Raw genomic sequence first — 20,797 nt, 5'->3', positions numbered from 1 at the left:
GGGGATGAGCCCGACCAGGCTGGAAACAAAACCATCAAGAGATTACAGTGTGGCGTGCGCGGAAAAAGACAGGCGTCGTTATTCCCATTTTACAGGAGCGACCCAGGGTCAATTTAGAACCAAAAATGTAGCCCAAGATCTGCCTTAAAGCTCCAGGCACCAGGGTTCCACCCCACTGTAGCAGTTTCCAGGGATTTTAGAGAAACTTTCTTTCCCCCACATGAAATGTGGTTTTTAAAAGTAAAACAGGAGCACAAATCATCCCTCTCCTTGCACGTGGTGCTTTTGACCTGAAGTTCAGCAGCACTGAAAGAGCACCTGCGAGTCGCCCAACTCTGGGCTGGAGGCTGGGGAGTTGGCTAGAGATGAAGAAAATCTCTCCCCACCCGGCATCGAGGACCAGATCTCCATGTTTCCATCTCCATGCTTCCAAGAAGGTGGAGACCACCAAGGCCAGAGACAGGGAAGAGGGCATGGAGAAGGTAGATATGCCTGCCTTTGAAGAAGCCCTAAGATGGTCTGTGGCCGTCTCCCCAGGCCCCAGGCCTGCCAGTTCTCTTTTGAGATCTGATAGTGTTTTCAAAGAAAGGTTGTATTTAGCAGGAAGAGACACCCTGTCCAGGTAATATGAATTGAAAATAAACCTCTCAATTCATAATGATAAAAGTTCACATCTATCATCAACTCACTGTGTGCCAGGGATTGCCAGACAAAATACCGGACAACCAATTAAGTTTTAATTTCAGATAAGTTTTTAGTTTAAGTATATCCCAAATATTGCCTTATTTTATTGTGCATATAGGACATTATATTTCCTGTATTTTTGTTTGCTAAATATGGCAACCCGATGAGTGCCCACTTGTATTTAATCCTCACACCACATCTATGAGATGGGTAATATTTTCAGGGGTTTACAGATTAACAGTGTTGTACTTTACCTGAGCCCTCTGCTCCTGGGAAACAGTGATGGTTAAGAAATCCCCCCACCCTTTTGTGTTCTGGGAAGGGGCTTTTACCAAAAAGAGCTACGCTTCCTCTTGTGACTTAGATAAGGCTCATCATCCACTCTTCTCGTGACTCCTGTAAGATTCATGGATGATGCCCTTGTTTACCTGTGACAAGGCCAAACATAGACCTTTCCCCTTTTGCTTGAACCTGCTCACCAGCCCAGACACAGACCTTCCAAATTCCTGTTCTTTGTCTTGCGGTTGATTAGCTAAGAACTGTTTGTGCCTCCCTGAAACTAGTTAGATACAGAGTTAAGCATGTCCTGTTCAGCTAATTGACTGAGCTTTCTCCCCTGATGGCAAAATCATCCCAACTGTAAATTCATCCTACTTGTAACCTGTCTAGCCCTCCTTCTACGAGTCCAAGGTAAAACCACCGTGTGGAGACACTCTGATGTCTGACCAGGTGTGCTCTACCTATTGCAATAGCCTGAATAAAATCAACCTCCTTGTCCAGGTTTTGTCTTTGACAAGATGAATAACACAAAGAGGTTAAGAAATTCCTCCAAATTCACATAGCTAGGGAGTGGTAGAACCAGAACTGAACACAAGACCTTGTGCCTTTGAACCCTAGGCTCTTAACTACAATAAAAACCACTCCAGGGAATTCCCTGGTGGTCCAGTGGTTAGGACTCTGCCCTTCCACTGCTGGGGACATGGGTTTCAATCCCTGGTCAGGGAACTAAGATCCCTCATGCTGTGCAACACTGCCAAAGAAAAGAACAAAAACAGAAACACCACTCCGGCTTTGCTTTTTCTTACAAGTGCATTTGCCTCACGATCAGGATTGGTCACTTACAAGTGCATTTGCCTGATGAGCAGGATTTGCCCAGCATCCCCTCCCTTCTAGAAATGCACCCCACACCCACACCCCTGACCACAGGAATGGGCATTACAGCCCAATCTGGACCAATATTGCCCCATCCTTCTGACAAGTGATTGGTCCAGGGTAGGCATGTGATCCAAGCTGATCCAATGAAAGTCTTTCCCTGGGATTTTTCTGTTGAAGTGTGGCCAGTTCATTGTAAAATGAGACTCCAGAGCAGCCTACTGCCATGTTCTTCATCACATGGGAAGGCCTGAGAAAATGAAGCTGTTACCTAGAGAGATGCAAACAGAGCATGTTGGGGGCATCAGATCCTTGGTCCCAGGCTCTTGAGTTCCCTGGAGCAGCCCTCACTCCATCCATTGCATAAGCACTGCTCCCCCCAACCCCCACCCCAGCATTCTTCCAATCAACCATCGTTTTCACTTAAACTGGTTCAAACTGAGTTTCTGTCACTTGCAACCAAAAGAAGTCTGACTATTACAGACGTAATTTCTATATGTTATATCAACTGAAAATGGCTTTAAAATTTGTTTCTTGTTAAACAATTTAAGTTTATTTCCAGGGATGTGAGTCACATCACAGCGCCCAGTAGTTCTGTGGATGAGGTTGGCAAAAAGATCCAGACCTTAAAATGGCCTTCAAAGGGCAAGCACAGAGGTCAATATGTTGGTTTGAACTGAAGAGTAGATGCTACAGTGACCAAATTTGGTGGTTTTCTCGCAGGTTGACACATCTTGAGGACCAGCAAGGCATGGCTCACAAGGAACCTCTTTAGCTGTACCGCCAACCCTGTCACTAAGCATTTCCTGGCCTCATTGTTGTCTCAGCCTAAACACCGATCCACTTGCCCCAAACCAACTTTACATTATGACTACTGCTTTCACGGTGAGACCTACATATGGACTTGAGAAGGTGTGTGTGAGACAGGGACAACTGGGCTACTAAATAAATAGTTGGTTAATCGTGACAATGAAAAGAATAATTCCTGATGATAGAAGATGCACATAGTACCGCTGAATCTCCCTTTTCACCCTTCTCCCCACCTATAATGGATGTCCCATGAGCTCAGTTGAACCTGAGGTCAAGGGTAAGACGTAGAACTCCTTGCTGCCCCTGGATGAAGCCTTTTACTGCTAATAGACATCTGAAGCCAAAAGTGAAACTATGGCCGGTGAGGAGAGAATTTGGGAGGATGGCCCACTGGCTTTCCCATGTGTGGGCCCCAGATCAGCTGCCGCAGCAGCACCTGAGAGCTTGTTAGAAATGCGCATTCTCAGGCCCCACCCAGACCTGCCGAATCAGAAACTCTGGGTGGGGCCCAGCAATCTAGGCGATTGGGACTGTTGGGCGCTCCGAGTGTCGGAGCCGCTGGACTTGAAGGTCTCGGGTTGCGCGGGCTCTGGGCGGGAGCGGGAGCGAGCATCCCCCGGGCCCCGGCGCGGGGAGCTGGGCTCTGCGAGGCCGGATCTGCGCCCGCCGCCCGCCCCGCCCTGGAAGCCGCACAGACGCCGCCCGCCCGCGCGTCCGGCTGGCTGGCGCGGGGACCAGATGGAGCCGCGGTCACCAACGCAGCCGCTCCGCCCCGAGAAGAAGCAAGCAAGGCGCTCACGGAGTTTTCACCAGTGATCCTAATCTTGGGGTGGGGGTGGCGTCACTGCAGTGACCTCGGGCCTGGGAGGGATGGGGTCAGCGCGGGTCCTGGGTAGAGCTTAAGACAGCAGCCGTCGGACCTGACCTGGGCTCCGCCCCGGCGGAAATTCGGCTCCTGCCGGGCCCCAGGCGCGCCCGCGCCTCCTCCCGAGGTCATTTCCAGGAACCCGGACTCTGGCTGTGCCAGCCCGGCGGTCAGAGTGCAGAGCGTTCCCAGAAATCACACGCGCTCTGGAGCGGAGACCGTCCCCACCCGGGCGGCCGGGCATCACTGTTTTCCTCCCACGACCGGCCCCCAGTCCTGACCCTGGGAAGGAAGTCGGGGCAAAGACACTGGAGCGGCCTGGGGCACAGCAGCCCAGGCCAACCCCGCCTTCCCTCATTACAAGCTCTCTGGCCCTGTCCCTTTTCCTCCCGGCCGCAACTCCTTACGAAGTCGCCCCAGGGACGCAGAGGACCCCTTCACGTCCAGTGACAGAAACCTGTCTTGAAACAGCGTCAGCCAAAAGCGACTTTTCCTGGCTCCCGTCACAGGGAAGTCAGGCGCAGCCGGCCTCCCTCAGGCAGAGCGGGAAGGAGGACCCCAGCGGTGCCTTCCGTTCTCGCTTCTGTCTCTCTCCTCCGGGCTCTGCCGCGGGCTCTGTGCGGGGCGGGGACTGGAAGCCAGCTCTCCCCCCGTGGCCGGGCCTGCGACCTGGGCCCGGGAGCAGCGAGCGGCGGCCTGGGCGGAGAGGCAGGGAGGAGAGCGAAGCCCTGCGGGAGCGCTCTCCCTGGAGTCTGGGGCCCAAGAGTCTGGTTCCCCTCGCTCCTGAGGCCTGGCTGCACCCGTCCTTGGCTCTTTAAAATGCCTTTGTGTGTATAAGATGAAGGCTGCTTCTGTGCTGAGCAGGTTCGAGTTGATTACCCACAAGGAAGAGTCTGGACTCCCACAGGCTCCCTGGGCAGGGCTGGCTGCCTCCCCGCCTCCCCGCCCGTGGGCGTGAGGCGGAGCTCCCTAGCATGGAGGAGGGGAGTGGGGACACAGACACTGCCCCAGCGTCCAGCTCTGTGACCTCCTCCTCCCTCCCCCTGGGACAGGGGAGTGGCCTCGTCCTCCTGTGTAGGGTCCCAGCAGGGCCTGCCAAGATCCTTGGGGGAGGTGCTAAAGTAGGCAGAGGTGTTGGAGCAGCTACAGTGTGGCAGCATCTTGTCCAGGCTCAGAAGTTTCTGGTAAATGGAGCTAAGGCAACCCCTGCCCCCCACCCCGAGTATTTGCTTTGAGGAGGGGCTGAGAAGCTGTCCAGGAAAAATGATATGAATCTGTCCATCCCTAGGGTTCAGGCAAATATGGCCCAGCTGAGAGCCTGGGATAGTCCTGATGGAGGTCAGCCTGCATGGGTAGAGGTCAGCCTGCAGGAGCTGAGCACATCCAGGAAGGAACGGGCGGGGCAGTATCATCAAACTCTGCAACAATCTGAGGCTTGGCCAGCTGGCCAGCTCTTAGCAGCAGGGTCCCATCTGAGAGTCACAGATCTTTGAGACTGCAGTGACCATAGGCCATATAGGACCATAGGCCCTCTGTGACCATAGGGGTCACATGAGAAAACTCTGGAGAGTGAGAGAAGTCCATGGGAGGGGGACCTGCTGCTGTGAGGTGAGCCTCCGTCCACCCCTCCGAGCTCCCAGCCTGGGAAGCCAGAGCCACTTAGTGGCAGCAGCACCTTTGCTCTGGGCCTGTTGGCCGGTGGGGCCAGAGGAGGAGACGCTCTGTTTGAAGGTTTCCCAGCTGGGCTGTGAGTGGTGAAGCCCAACAATCAAGGCCAGGCTAGGAGGGTGACGGGTGCCGTTTGTATGGAGATGAAGGAAATTTCTTTCTCCAGATTTTCTCGTAGGCTGAGCACTGGATTTGTTTGGAAGAAATATTTGGATAAGTCCTCCGGGGTAAGGGTGGGTGAGGAGCAGATGAGAACCCAAGGTCTCAGTGCTCTGCCTTCCAAGGGGGCTGGGTGCTAGCCCCGGGGTGCTGGCTAACCTACCGCTGCCTCCAGGGGTCACCCTTGATGGTGGTGCACCATGGTGGCCCTGCTCCCCAGCGTCCAGGCCTTGCTTTGAACCCCAAAGCCCTTGCGTCTAAGCTATCCAGGTCTTTGGAAAGCCAGGTCTCGGGCCAGGCCAGCTGTGGCCACGCAATCGTGCAGGCAGGCTTTTGCCATTTCCCCCAGCAGTGCCGAACCCAGAACACAGGTCTGGGGAAGGAGCCAAGACAAGGGACAGTTTTCTATAATCCTGGCCCCAAGAGCCCTCAGGACCCTGGTATGCCTGCCTCCCATTTTCTAGAACTATCTGTTCGGAAATGTGTGTGTACCTGTCTGGAGGAAGTAACAGGGGCTGTAGACAGGTAACGTTCTTTACTTGCCCTTGAAAGTCTGGCTCAGTCCGGATCCTCTAATCGGGGCTCTCGGGGGCAGGGGGCACGGGGCAGCCCAAGCCCTCTCGGGGGGCGGTGGGGGGCTCTGGGAGCCCCCTCCCCTCCAGGAAGCTGTGAGAGTTGCAGGCCCCTGCTAGGGGAGCCCATTTATTTCCTCTGCCTGCTCAGCCCTCACATGGCCTTATAGGGTAGCAGCTGCGCAGAGGCCGGGCCCGCTGGGAAGAGAGGCGGGGAGGCCTCAGGGCGGCTCTCCACGGAGGCTGCACCGCCGCCCTGGGCGTTGAGTCTCCAGCTTCTCAGGCTCCCCCTTCCATCACATACTCTGTAATATCCTCTTTCCTATCCTAAAATGAAACTCCTCACCCACCTGATTTTAAAATAATCACGATAATGCAATTTATTAAAAAATAATGTATTTTTCCATATGTAAGCACTTGGGCCGACTACACGGGAAGACAGAAAGCAGTCTGATGCTTGTGGCCTCAGGCCGTTGCTGCCGTGCAGACAGGCGCAGGGGTGTGATGGTGGCGACCGGGTAGTTCAGAAGGATGAGCAGCCCTTAGTAAAGTTCTGGCCCAGACCGAGCCACGCGCGGCAAGACGTCCAGCGTGGTGGGCTCCCACCAGGAACATCCGTTGGGTTCCCCAGTCATTGCGGGAAATAAAAATGCCTCCACCCTACCGATGTGGGAAATGCCTCCCTTCCAGGGGCAGTTATGCCTCGCTCCTGAGAACTGCAGCTTCAGGCTGTGAGGGTGGAGGGGAGATGAATGTGAATCCACCAAGCCCAGACCCAGGAGCTAAGAACCTCGTGTGGGGAGAGGTAAGGGACACAGTGAGGACAAACACAGGTGTAGTTCACGGTCACCACTTGGTGTCTCTGACTTCGCTCCCTCTGCTGGAGGACATGACGCCATCAGGCGCCAGCAAAAAGCATGATATCCCTACCCTCACTGCGTCATCGTCAGTGACCAAGTTGTTCAACTTGGCCTAAAATTTCTCTCAGATCCATGTTCTTCTCTTTATAGCTTCTGCCTCCTGCTTCGCTCAAGCCTCACCTCCCTGGTGGAAGACTGCAGTGGTTTCCTCTGACTCCCCCCAGCCACCAATTCGATCACCTCATCTGTCCCCTAGTACACCCTCTGTGTTAGTTTGCTAGGGCTGCCATACAAAATACTAGACACCGGGTGGCTTAAACAGCAGAAATTTACTTTATTACAGTTCTGGAGGCTGGAAACCCAAGATCAAGTGTTGGCAGGTTTGGTTTCTTCTGAGGCCTCTCTCTGCAGCTTGCAGATGGCCTCCCTCTTGCTCTGTCCTCACATGGTTGCCCCTTGGTCTGTCTGTTGTCTGTCTTGTAAGGACACTAGTCATAGGATTAGGGCCCACACGTATGATTTCATTTTTACTTAACTACCTCTTGACAGGCCCTATCTCCATATACAGTCATATTCTGAGGTACTGGAGGTTAGGACTTCAATATATGAACTTTGAGGGGACACAGTTTAGCCCGTAGCACCCCTCTTTAATGGTTCTTCTTGAAGCAGTCTTTTGGTATCAAATGCCGGAAATTCAACTCTAAGTGCCTTGTGTTTTGCTTAAAGAAAGAAGAGAACTTGGCACTCATGGAACTTCGTAGTCTGGAGGCAGAGACACAGCTGGACCCGGAGCTTGTGTGGTGCTGTTTGGATCCGCCTCTGAGCCCAGGTTCCTCTGGGTTGGCGTCATGTTCAGGCTCTTTGCGGAGCAAGCCTCAGCTTTAGGGCGTGTCAAAAGTAGGAGGTTCCCAGTAGTTGGCACAGAGGTCCCAGGATTGGTCTTGTTTTCTCAGCTTGGCCTGGTGGGCTGTGCGCTCTTCCCTGCGCCCGGCACCGAGGCCTGCGGGTGGAGCGTGCTGACCGGCAGCTGGGCTGAGCTAGGAGGTCAGCAGTTCCCTCAGGGAAAAATGAAGGCGCAGACATCAGTTCCCAGAAGGAATGCAAGTGGTGGCTGGTTTGCTAACGTTATAGAAGCTCACTGGAGAATGGGTGAATACATGAGTGAATGAGCTCCCTAGACCTTCTCTAACGTGGTATAGAAATGTGAGCTAAGGCCAGTCATCTATGGATTTAATTTCCACAGTTTGGTTTGGTCACACTGGCTTTCCCCTCAGATGTGATGCTTTTCCATATTCCTTATTAGTACCAGCTCCACTGCCAGAGCGTGACTGTGTCTTGAACCACTCAGTGGCTTGAGAATGTTGAGGGACTAAGCACAGATTACATGTCCCTGTTCAGGATAGATTAGGACCTTTAAAGACTCTAAGCACTGAAAAGATTATGGTGCCTCCCCCCCGCCCCGCTGCCCCCATTAAAAATAAAAACATTTCTAAGCCACAGAATAAATGTAAGGACGTCTAACAACGTGTTCATTTTCCCCATAAAGACTATTTTAATTGCAAATATATGTTGATCGAATTATTTTAAGAAAAATGAAATTATTTTTTCCTGGGCCTCTGCCCTGCTGGCTCCAGCATGCACTTTTGCCTGCTGATGGGGAATTTAGCCCTGCCGGCCCTGCTTGAGCCCGCTGCCGGCCGGGGTGTTACTGGACTGCGTGAACACAGCCCCCCTGAGAACCCCGACGAGAAGAAAGGCTGAGGCACCTGTGTCCAGGCCTCTGTGGGGCTGGCTTGGGGCCTGGCGTTTCCGGGGCAAGGACTGACTGTTGGGCATCCGCTCACAGGCACTGTGTGCTCGGGCAAGGCGATGTGTTTGCATCTCCCTGGGTCACTGCAAGCCGCAGAAGGTCTCAGGTTGGGGGCTCCGGTGGGGTACTTCCCAGGGGAGGTGGTGCATCGTGGCCGCCCCTGCTGGCTCTCTCAGCCTCTTGGCTCCTCAGTATGCCCACCGCAGGGCTCTGGGGAAGAGAGCGAAGCATCTCATTAAATGGGCTGTTACCAGAGTTAGACAAACCCGAAGTCCTTTTTGCTGGTGAGCAGCAATAACCATGGTGAGCGTAGGCGAGCCTGGAGTTAGGGAAGCCAGCAGGCCTGGTGCCACGTACCACGTGTACCACAAGCGAGACCTGCCCAAGGGGCCCCAGCACGACAGCATTCTCACTTCCCGCCACTTGGTCCACTGATCTGGTTTCTGGGGCCCTTTCCTTTGGGGAATAATTCTGCCTCCAGGTATGTCCTGCGTTGCTGCCGGAGACATCTGTCCTGCACGCAGGGCTTTTGCTGATGGCTGTGCCGTTGGAGCGGTTCTGGGGTCCTCACTACCCCCGTATCCACACCCCGTCTAAACGCCAAGGGGACCCAAGCCTGGAGGCAGCTTTGTGTGGGACAGCGTTTCTCAGTGTGGTCTCAGGATCGTCTCTACCAGGATCACCTGAGTGGCAGCTAAACTGGCTGATTTCTGAGTTGGACTCCAGGTCTGTCAAGTCACTGCCATGGTGGCTAAAAGAAGCAGAAGCAGAAGAATCAGGTTTTGTAGTCAGACCTGGGTTTGAATTCCAGTTTCATAACTTACTCTGTACCCTCATCCTCTCCAAGTCCCATTTTGTGTAAAATGGGAGAGTAATATTTAGCTCACAATAGAATTGTGAGGATTGAAAATGGTAATGTGAATAAAGTGCTGAACAGAGTGCCTAGCACACAGAAGCTAAATACATGTTGGGCACTATCATCGGTCCAGCCATCCGTCTGACCATCTGTCTGTCCATCTACCCGTCCATCTGTCCATCTAATACTTACTGGGAGCCTACGATGAGCCAGGAACTGCCCTAGGCACTGGGAATACATCAATCATCAAAAACAAAGTCCTTGTCCTCAGGAAGTTTACACACGAAGCGGGGGATACAGACGATAAAGGAACATATGATATGCAAGGTGGTTCTAAGTGCCATGGAGAAAAATAAATCAGGATCAAGTGTATCACCAGACTCCCCAATTATTTAACCTGGAGCCAATAGGCATTATGTCTCAAACACTGTGACAGGGACTTTGGGGGATATGTTGGGGCTTGCTCTTAAGGAGCTTATTTATAAACTGGCTGGGCAATAAAAATCCCATACACACAGGAAATCACTGGAGAACAACGAATCACCTGCCAACCATGTATCATACATGCCTGGGAGTTGCTCAGAGGAAAGATTGATTGAATACCCCCACCAGGCTTCTAATCCAGGAACAAAGGAAGGGATATGCTTACTCCTTATTTTGGAGAGGCTAGTTCATACCCAGCAGAAGCAGAAAGCCTTGTATGCTTATAAACCACTTGAATCTTTAGAACATGAATCAGGGCTAATGAGAAAAGATCATGGCATGAGTCAGAGGCTCCTCACACCAGGTCGTGGGAATACAACTTGATGGGAAACTCTTTATCTCTGTCCAACTATTTGCCAAGTCCCAGCTCTGTGTAATGCCCAAGATCTCTGAAGGTAATTGTCTGCCGGATGCAATTTTATTATAAATAAATAACTCACTGATTTGGCAACCACTGAGTGCATGCACCAAAGGAACTGCCCAGATCCCAGCAAACAGATGGGAAATGCCCATCAGCAATGGGCTGTGTTGTAGAGGCAACGGGTGTTTGGAAATAATGTTTTTATTGACAATCCCTTTCTGAAAAGGCGTACTGGCTTAAGAGTATGGAGGAAGAAGACACAAACTTGGAGCAGAGTATGGAAGTAGGATAGCCAGAAAAATGGCTATTGGGAGGTCTGTTGCCCTTTGGATCAAACATGCCCAGAAAACTAATAGGCCAGAGACCAGCTGGCCTATGAACTGGAAACACAACTGTAAAAATGGTGCTTAATGTCAACCAGTCACTTCACTCTTATAAGTGCCTTCATGTGTAAAATGCGGGGTTAGACCATACCGTTCTGATTCAACTAAAATTTAGTGAATACGTTAGTGCTAGGTTCTTTAACCTAGATAGATTATCTCAAGATAACAGCATCTAGCTCACAGGGTTGTCGTGAGGAGTAAGTCAATATGTGTGATTCTTAGTATCTAGCATGTAGTAAGCATGTAATAATTAGCCATTATCATTTAATCCCCACAACCTTGAGGTAAACATTATTTCCTCTGTACAAATGAGGAAACCACTAAGGGACAAGATCAGGACCTGAACCAAAGTCTGAAGCCAGAGTCTACGACCTTCCCATTATGCAGTTCGGTTTGGAAGGGCCCTCCCTTCCAGTTCTTAATTGTAAAAAATGAGAGGGTAGAAAAGGAACTTGAGCTCTAGAAACAATCAAGCTAAGCAACTTCTAAGGGATATGCCGTGCAAAGCCTAAGTGTTGTCTCATTTATGATGAAGATAATGAGGAGGCTGGGGGGAGCACTGAGACAAAGCCACAAAAGCTTCTTTGCCCAAGCTCAACTCCTTCTCATCATCTCATGCCAGTTAAGAGATTTCAGACACACCATCTTGCACATATACATACACAAAGAAAAGCCAAGGTTCTCCAAGAGTAAAACCAATTGAAAAACAGTCCTGAGAAGGATTGTTTAATCACTGCAGGAGGTAAGTAAGGAGACATTTGAATTAATCTCCTCATATGTCCTCATGGATTCTGTCCCAGTTTTCTGTTAGTGCTCAGTTGTGGCTCTCACTGTTCTCAACAATACAGAGTCCAAGAATATATGATCATACATTGTGCGCTAGGGTTATAATGGTGAGCAAGACAAAAATGGGGGAAGATAGGCAAGTCAACTGGGCAGTGAATGATAATATGGTGTGATAAGGACAACGGGGGCAATACTGGGTGCTGGGGAAGCAGAGAGGACCTAGTCCAGCTCTGGTGGGGGAAATTGGGGAGGGTTTCTTAGAAGAAGTCTCTTTAAATTGAGACCTAAAGAACTAACTAGTAGAATGTATACATATAGCTAATTCACTTCACTGTACAGCAGAAACTAACACAACACTGTAAAGCAATTATACGCCAATAAAAAAAGAAAAAAAGAAGTAACTAGTAGATTCACCAGACCTTGAGGGAGAGGCGGGAATAAAGAAAGAAGGGTATTTCAGGCAGAAGGAATAGTACATACAAAAGCCAGTTATCTCTAACTGGCATGAGATGATGAGAAGAAGTTAAGCTTGGGCAAAGAAGCTTTTGTGGCTTTGTCTCAGTCCTCTCCCCAGCCTCCTTATTATCTTCATCATAAATGAGACAACACTTCGGCTTTCCACAACAAATCCCTTCAATGGATCTTTGAAGGAAGTGAAAGTGGTTCTGAGTGTGAGGTGGGAGAAGAGTGAAGAGATGGGAGGCTGGAGAGGTGAGCAGCAGCTAATGCCTTGCATAACTTTGTACACACAGAAAAGGATTTGCATATTATTCAACAAAGAACCACTGAGAGATTTTAAGCAGGAGACTAATATGGTTTGCAATTTAGAAAGATCAGTTTGGAGAATGGAGTAGAGTGGGCCAAGTCTGGAGGCAGACAGACAGTTAAGTACTTAAACTAGGGGTAGTGAACAGTGGGGAAGGAGGGTGGATGAACTGGAGAGATACTTGAGAGGCTAAACTGAGTCAAGGGTGAAGCCCTTCTGGATTTCTGGTTGGATCACCAGATCGAGGGGTTGTAATTAGCCTCAAGGGGAAGAAGAGGCTGGATGTGCTTTGCTTATGTGGTTTTAAGTGCCTGTGAGGCAGCCCAAATAGGGATGCCCAGGGAGTGGTTGGATGTGCACCCCCCTTGCCTTCAACTCTGAAACACTGTGCCCCAGTGACAACACTGGCAGTAATTGCTGCCATTCTCCCTTCTGTTTCTTCTATTGAATGTGTCAATTCTAGCTCCTGTCCTGTTTTCATACATTACTTTATTTCACTCTACTCTGTATCACTTTAGATTTCTTTGCACCTTAGTTATCTCGGTGCTATGCATACCTTAGGAAATCTTCTAGGAAAAAAAAATCAGGAAAAGAGATACAATCTCATCATAATCTGACCCAAGTGGCCATTTTACTTTAATAGCTTGCATTTTTAAAAGCTATAACCTTAAGATTTAAGACCAAGATACAAATTCTAAATTGCACTTCTTACCAGGAACTAGTACTGACTGCTCCCTGAAGTTCAATCCACTATTTTAGAAAGAATTCATTAACTTTGGCCAGAGACCCATGAATGCACCACGTCTCCCAGACTACTCAATTTTGGACAGTGACATCATTGACAGACTTCTGTTTTTTAAACATTTCATATATTAAGGGAAATGTTAGAGATAACTGTGTCTGAAATGCAAGCAATGTTAAGAGGTTGAACAGGAAGGACATAGCTAATGAGAGGTTAGGAAATGAGATAATCTCTTTTAGAGGATCATCTGATATTGAGGAAACAAGGAATTTACAAAGGAGGGGATACAATGAAATTAACCAATGAGTGGAGCCATCCTTTGGGATCAGTAACCTTTAGACCTGGACCTAACAACAAAGCTGTGGTAGATGAATGGATAGAGCTGATCTACCCAGGAGTTTGTTTCCTCTAAAAATAGGTGTTTTTTTTTTTCAGACTCAGAAGGCTATATCTTAAATTAAGAAGTGAAAGAATCAAGGTTGGAATAAAGAACTATTTGTGTATAAATGTTGGAAACTACCTACTTTTACTTTAATAGTTGAAGGCCAAGGCACAAAAGACCCTACATAACCAAATGTCTGCATTGTTTATTACCTTTAAATTATACCTCAATAAAAAAACTATGAAAAAAAAGTCAGAAAAGGAGAAAAAAAGGGTACATTATTAGATCTTGTGGCTAAATAAATTGAAATAATTTATATCTATTGTCCTTAACAGGATCAAAAGCAGGAAACAATAAGCAAAGCTTATATAAAAAAAAAAAAAGCTTCTGAGCTGCCTAAACAGACTACATTTCCCTTGGATCATTAAAGGGACTTCCTCAATAAGTTATGCCACCCTACACCCTCAATCCCATTAATAAAAATGCAGAGAATTCTTGGAGTAATAAACAAGGGTGGTTGTTCTTCTCTCTTCTTTTTTCCATTATTTTTCAAATAATCTATAAAATAGTTTAACTCTCTCACCAATATTAAAGTCATGCATACTCATCCCAGCAATCAAAGATTTAGCTCTGTGGGTTTAGGCGTTTCATGGTGGGAGGAAAGAGTACTAGATCCATTTATTTAAAATCCAGGCTGAAAAACAAACAAGAAGTCCTTGTCCGTCTGAAGATCTTAATATATTTATTTGAAAACCAAGTTGTGTGAAAGAGAACACTAAATAGTCATATACCATCTCTTCAACCAAAGACTTGGACACAAGGTCAGCACAGAGGCAATGATACATGCAGTGAATAGCAGGTCTCAGCATGAACTTCCTCGCAGGCGTTTCCAATATGAGCCTGGACAGTCTTCTTCAGGTGAGCAATAAGATCCTGGGGAAGGGGGGAGAGGGAGAAGCCAGGGTTATTCTTTATTTTAAAAACATTAAAAGAACCCAAAACAAACTACTAGATGTTGAAGTCTAAAACTAGCCTATAGACTTCCCTGGTGGTCCAGTGGTTAAGACTCCACGCTTCCACTGCAGGGGTAATGGGTTCGATCCCTGGTTGGAGAACTAGAATCCCATATGTTGCACAGTGTGGCAAAAAAACAAACAAACAAAAAACCACCCAAAATAAAAAACCAAAACAACAAACAAAAAAACCAAACTAGCCCCTAACCCTGCTGATGCAGTCCTAATATGACAGTTTGTGCTAAGACAGACTATAGTTTTCAAATTCCCATTTGACTGGATATTTTACCCTTTTAAAAACTAACAAGGGGAACTTCCCTGGTGGTCCAGTGGGTAAGACTCCACGCTCCCAATGCAGGGGGCCTGGGTTTGCTCCCTGGTCGGGGACTAGATCCTGCATGCATACCGCAACTAAGAAGTCCGCATGCTGCAACTAAGAAGTCCGCATGCTGCAACTAAGAGTCCGCATGCTGCAACTAAGTAGTCCGCATGCTGCAACTAAGAAGTCCGCATGCTGCAACTAAGAAGTCCGCATGCTGCAACTAAGAGTCCGCATGCTGCAACTAAGAAGTCCGCATGCTGCAACTAAGAAGTCCGCATGCTGCAACTAAGAAGTCCGCATGCTGCAACTAAGTAGTCCGCATGCTGCAACTAAGAGTCCGCATGCTGCAACTAAGAAGTCCGCATGCTGCAACTAAGAGTCCGCATGCTGCAACTAAGTAGTCCGCATGCTGCAACTAAGAAGTCCGCATGCTGCAACTAAGAAGTCCGCATGCTGCAACTAAGAGTCCGCATGCTGCAACTAAGAGTCCGCATGCTGCAACTAAGAAGTCCGCATGCTGCAACTAAAAGATCCTGCATGCTGCAACTAAAATCCGCATGCCGCAACTAAAATCCCGTGTGCTGCAACTAACACCTGGCGCAGACTAAATAAATAAATACAAAAGTAAATAGATAAATACATAAATACAAAAAAAAAAACTAACAAGAATCCAATTTCCAACTGAAAACTTCTAAGCCATTTCGTAGTTAACTGTCTTGAAAGACTTAATCAGGGGGTTTTCAGTAAGGTATTGTGAAAGGCTGAAGAAGGCTAATGTGAGTTCAGTTCTGCACACAGACTGAGAGCTCAGGGTATTAATATTGTCATGTGCTGGTTGGGTAAAGCTTAGGAAACCATCAAGAGCTGGGAGACAATTTTCAAAAGCAGGAAGGGAAGTTATAAATCTCCAAACTGTCTCTTGGAGGCTTGAATATATTTTTTCTACTAATAGCAGGGTTTCTGCCTTAACATTTATCTGAGATTTCTATAAAAGCTTTCATTAATTGCTACTTAGTGTGTAACACTCACAGCGCTAGATTTGCAACTTGACATTTCAAATGTATTTTTCTTTTGTCCTAATGTAATAAATGATACTGATCTTACTTTCTTTAACGAGTAGAATAAATTCATATTTGTTTGACAACGTACTTGTAGTAGGGTGGAATTAGAGAACCTTGATTATACAGTTTATATGCATCTTCAGACACGTGATGACCAAAAAAAATTGGAGGAAACAGAATGACAATTTCGTGAAATTGCAATCTTTTGCATCTAAAAACCCCCTTCAACATTGTTAGGACACTGGCATAATAATAATCTTTTTCAACTGGACAAAGCTTTGTGTTACAGTCTAACTGACCCCAAAGTACCTATAAGCACTATGTCTTATACATATTAGATGTTCAATAGCTTCTCGAATAAATGAATGGTAAGGCTTTTAGTGCCAAAAGTATTGCCAAAGGAAAGGGAGAGAGAGAAGAATCAGTGAGGAATTTAGACCTGTGCTACTCAAAGTGTGATCTACCGACCAGTGCCCGCCCACAAACTATAACTGATCCACAACAAGGAGCTTACATCAAAATGGAAATCACCTCCATCACTGAGCTGACTGTCAGTTCAGCTGACTTTTTGGGGGTTAGTGGGTAACAAGGCTTTCTTGATGAGAGAAGCATTGAGTTACATTCTGGAGCAAGCTCCCTACTTCGTCATGGACCTATGAAATCAGTTTGCAGTCCAGCCACTTTGAATAGCACTGGTAGAACACTAGAGGGTAGAGAGTCAAAGAAGGAAAAAGGAATTGGTATTTTCCATATTCACGAAGAGGTCAAAGAAGGGTAAATTTTAATACCGTTTAGGTAAACAGGGATTAAGTACAAAAGGGAAAAAGTGAGACCAAGTCTCTGTATAAAACATTTGTGAAGAACCGACTAAGAGATTTCCCTTGATGTACAATTTTGTTCCACACACACCTCTGGTCCTTAGTCATCGATATACTCAAATGGTTCTGGGGGTTCTGGCTCTTGCTCCTCCTCCTCAATTTTCGGGCCATGGGCTGCCACAGGTTCCACCAGCTCTTCAATGTCTTCACTGGTATCCTTCAGAATGATGATGCCTCCAATGGACAGCTATTAAACAGAGCAAGGAATGAAGAAGCACAAGCTCCACTCATATTTCCAGAATGCTCCAGAATCTTGAGTGCATATTTGTTAAATGGTACCTCAAGGCTACTAGAATGGTTTGGAAATAAAGAACTGGGATGGAACTACACTTTCCTAGATGAGAGTCAGGAAACCTGGGCATTTGTGCTTGTGTGATGCTACACTAGTGACTTAACTAAACTGTTCAAACGTAAGAAGGGGCTAATAAAATCTTCCTGATCTACTCCTTCAGGTTAGTCTGAGGACTGAATGAGGACATCATTGCCAATGTGCATAAGAAAGGATAAAGATAACTGTAATCTATAGGAGTACCTACAAATTTAACCCAGTGGCTCTGGATGGTAGAACATGTGGTGTTGCTGTTTGGATGATGCATCCCAATTTAAGAAGTATTTCTCAGTACTGTACTAGCCTCAGTTGGACTGCAGGGAGAATGTTTACTATCCAAAGACGGTATTCTAATGCCTTGCTACTCAGTGTGTGGTCCTGGACCAGTAGCATTCTCATTACCTCGGAGCTTGTTAGAAATGCAGAAAACTTGGCCCCGCTTTAGATCTCTGAATTTGTATTTTAACAAGATCCTCAGGTGATTTATATGCATGTTAAAGTTTGAGACGCACACGAGTCTAACAGATACTTTATCATTTGTGAGAAAACCATCATATTGGACACAAGAGACAATCTAGAAATGAAAAGCCAATTTTTCTCCAGCAATTTCAGAATGATAGAGCAATATGAGTATCACAAATATCTGAGTGTTTTTCACTATAATCTACAAATCCTTGTGATGTGAGACAGTGAAAAACTAGACTGGAAACAAAAGGGAAGTAGAGTGTAGAAGCAATTCTATTAAGCCCTCTCCCAAACATATTAGTGAAAGGTAAATTAAAAAATCAAACTGTCTGCCCATCTCTGGTGTGCTAATCTTATTCTATTTGCTTGCCTGTGTCAAAGGAAATGGAAAGCTGCTCTCTGTAATTAAATCAGTCAACAGTGGAGGGAACATCTGGAAAAAACATATTTCTACCAAAGCACATTACTGGGAAGGAAAAGAAGCCCAAGCACGTTAGGCAAATGATTCATATATGTATAAGCATCTCTGCAGTTCAACCTAATCTAATTTTTACTCATCAGAACTCTGCTCTGCCACGCCATAAAACTGGTGTGCCTTCATGAATTTCTAAACTATTTCCCTTCTCTCAATACATACATATTCAAACACATTAATCTATAACCCTTTCACTTAAAAAGCTTGCTTTCCTTGAAGAAAAGCCATTTTATGAATGGACCCTCCCTTTAATACCAATATTCATCCAAGAAGAGAGTAACATGGCCACTATCCTAATATTCCATGGTCTAAAAGTTTATTTGAACCTTCTAAAGGACCAAATGGAGATCAATCTTTTACTCAACAGAAAATACCCATGTTCACTAAAGGACTTCCTGCATTTTGGAAATATATGGCTCCAGATCATAGTGGTACTATTTCATGCTTAACTGGAATGCTCCAGCCCAAATCCTGCAATATAATCAACATATGGGAAGAGCTTTTTATAGCTACATGGTTTAGATTTATTAATGCCTTATATGTTAGAGAGAAAGTTCACACTCTCTAAGCAGAGAATAAGATATATGACATTCTGTTTTCTGAGAAGGCTAGTGACAATGGAAGACAAAGGCAATGGGACACTTCCGGCTGCCAAATGTTCCATACCCTCTATAAGACTTCTTTTAAGATGGACAGGAAACAGAGTAGGAATGCCACCCATTTTCAAAACTAAAGCTGCTGGGACTTCCCTGGTGGTCCAGTGGTTAAGAATCTGCCTTCCAACACAGGGGACGCGGGTTTGATCCCTGGTCGGGGAACTAAGATCCCACGTGCTGTGGGGCAACTAAGCCCAAGCACCGCACCAACTGAGCCCACGTCCCACAAACTACAGAGCCCATGCACTCTGGAGCCCACATGCTACAACTACAGAGCCCACGCGCCGCAACTAGAGAGAAGCCCACGTACCACAACAAAGAGCCCGCGTGCTCTGGAGCCCGTGCACCACAACTAGAGAACAGCCCGCGCGCCACAACGAAAGAGCCCGCATGCCACAAAGAAGATCCCGTGTGCCACAACTAAGACCCGATGTAGCCAAAAAATAAAAAATGAAATAAATAAATACTTAAAAACAAACAAACAAAACAACCCTAAAGTTGCCTCTTTCAAATGCAATGTCTGAGGAGGGATCTGATGACCCTGCCATTGAGGGTTCTGGAGGGAATGAGTCAGGGGGCACCCCTTTCTTCACTGCACACACACAGAGGCAGTCTTTTCTTCCTTTTTTTAAAAATTGAGATATAATTCATATAACATAAATGAACTCTTTTAAAGTATACAATTCAGTGATTTTTTTTTAGGATACTCACAAAGTTGTACAGCCACCTCCACTATCTAATTCAGGAACACATTCATCAACGTAAAAGAAACTCTGCACCTGCTAGCCGTCATTTTGCATCCCCCACTCCCAGCTCCTACAACCGCTAAAGCAACTTCTGTCTCTATGGATTTGTCTATTGTGGACATCTCAAATAAACAGAACCATACATTATGTGGCCTTCTGCATCGGGCTTTTTTCACTTAGGATAAGGTTTTTAAGTTTCAAACATGGTGGAGTATATATCAGTATGTCATTTCTTTTGGCTGAATAATACTGCATTGTGCATATCATATTTTGTTTAACCATCCACCACTTGATGGACATTTGCATTGTTTCTACCTTTTGGCTATTATGTATAAAGCTGATATAAACATTAGTGTACAAGTGTTTGTGTGGACATAGTTTTCATTCTCTTGGGCATATACTAAGGAGTGGAATTGCTGGGTCATATGATAAGTCTACATTTAACTTTTCGAGGAACTGCCAAACTGGTTTCCTTAGAGGCTGCAACACTTTACATTCCTACCCATACTTTATGAGGGTTCCAATTTCTCCATATCCTTGCTAACTTTAACCTACAAACCTATTGTCTTTTTGATTATAGCCATCCTAGGGTATTATGAACTATCTCCTTGTGGTTCTGATTTCCATTTCCCTAATGATGAATGATGTTGAGCATCTTTTCATGTGCTTTTGGCCATTTGTAAATCTTCTTTGGAGAAATGTCTATTCAAATACTTTGCCCATTTAAAAAATACATTTTTTTTTTAATCATTGAGTTTTAAAAAATGTATTTGGGTATAAGTCTCTCATCAGGTATGTGATTTGAAAATATTTTCTATTCTCTGGGGTTTTTTCCCACTTTCTTGATAGTGTCTTTTGTAACACAAAAGTTTTTAACTTGATTAAGTCCAATTTATCTTTTTTTGGGGTTGCTTCTGCTTTAGATGTCACATATGAGAAAACACTGCCTAATCCAAGATCATAAAGATTTACAGATAGGGTTTATATAGTGTTAGCTCTTACATTGAAGTCTTTGATCCATTTTCAATTAATTTTTATATATGCTGTAAGGTAGGGATCCAATTTAATTCTTTTGCATATGGATAGCCAGTTGTCTTAAGCACCATGTCTTGAAAATATTATTCTTTCCCCACGGAAGAAAATCAATCGACCATAAAATGGATTAAAGACCTAAATGTAAGACTGGATACTATAAAACTTCTAGAGAAAAACACAGGCAGAACACTCTTTGACAGAAATCACAGCAAATTTTTTTTTAGATCCATCTCCTAGAGAAATGGAAACAAAAGCAAAAATACACAAATGGGACCTAATTAAACTTAAAGGCTTTTGCACAGCAAAGGAAACTATAAAACAAAAAGACAGCATACAAAATAGGAGAAAATATTTGCAAACGATGTGACTGACAAGGCATTAATTTCTAAAATATATAAACAGCTTATACAGCTCAGTATCAAAAAAACAAACAATCCACTCAAAAAATGGGCAGAGGACCTAAACAGACATTTCTCCAA

General features: G+C 46.2%; 1 protein-coding gene across 2 annotated transcripts in view; it reads right to left on the bottom strand.

Annotated features, from left to right (window-relative positions):
• Positions 1–14,064: 14,064 nt before the first annotated feature.
• The window catches only part of PSMD1 (proteasome 26S subunit, non-ATPase 1), a 102,997-nt gene continuing 96,264 nt past the window's right edge, over positions 14,065–20,797 (bottom strand). For both annotated transcript variants that reach the window (XM_082466168.1, XM_082466169.1), the window contains 2 exons: positions 16,645–16,800; positions 14,065–14,272 (listed from right to left, as the gene is read on the bottom strand). In XM_082466168.1, the coding sequence (XP_082322294.1) occupies positions 16,654–16,800 (147 nt within the window). In that variant the 3' untranslated portion in view covers positions 14,065–14,272; positions 16,645–16,653. The remainder of the gene's footprint in view (positions 14,273–16,644; positions 16,801–20,797) is intronic.

Source organism: Balaenoptera physalus (assembly GCF_965194825.1).
Source record: "Balaenoptera physalus genome assembly, chromosome: 6".
In the NCBI taxonomy this organism is placed as follows: domain Eukaryota; kingdom Metazoa; phylum Chordata; class Mammalia; order Artiodactyla; family Balaenopteridae; genus Balaenoptera; species Balaenoptera physalus.
Note: the sequence above shows the minus strand (reverse complement) of the source record. Positions and strands in the feature narration are given on the sequence as shown.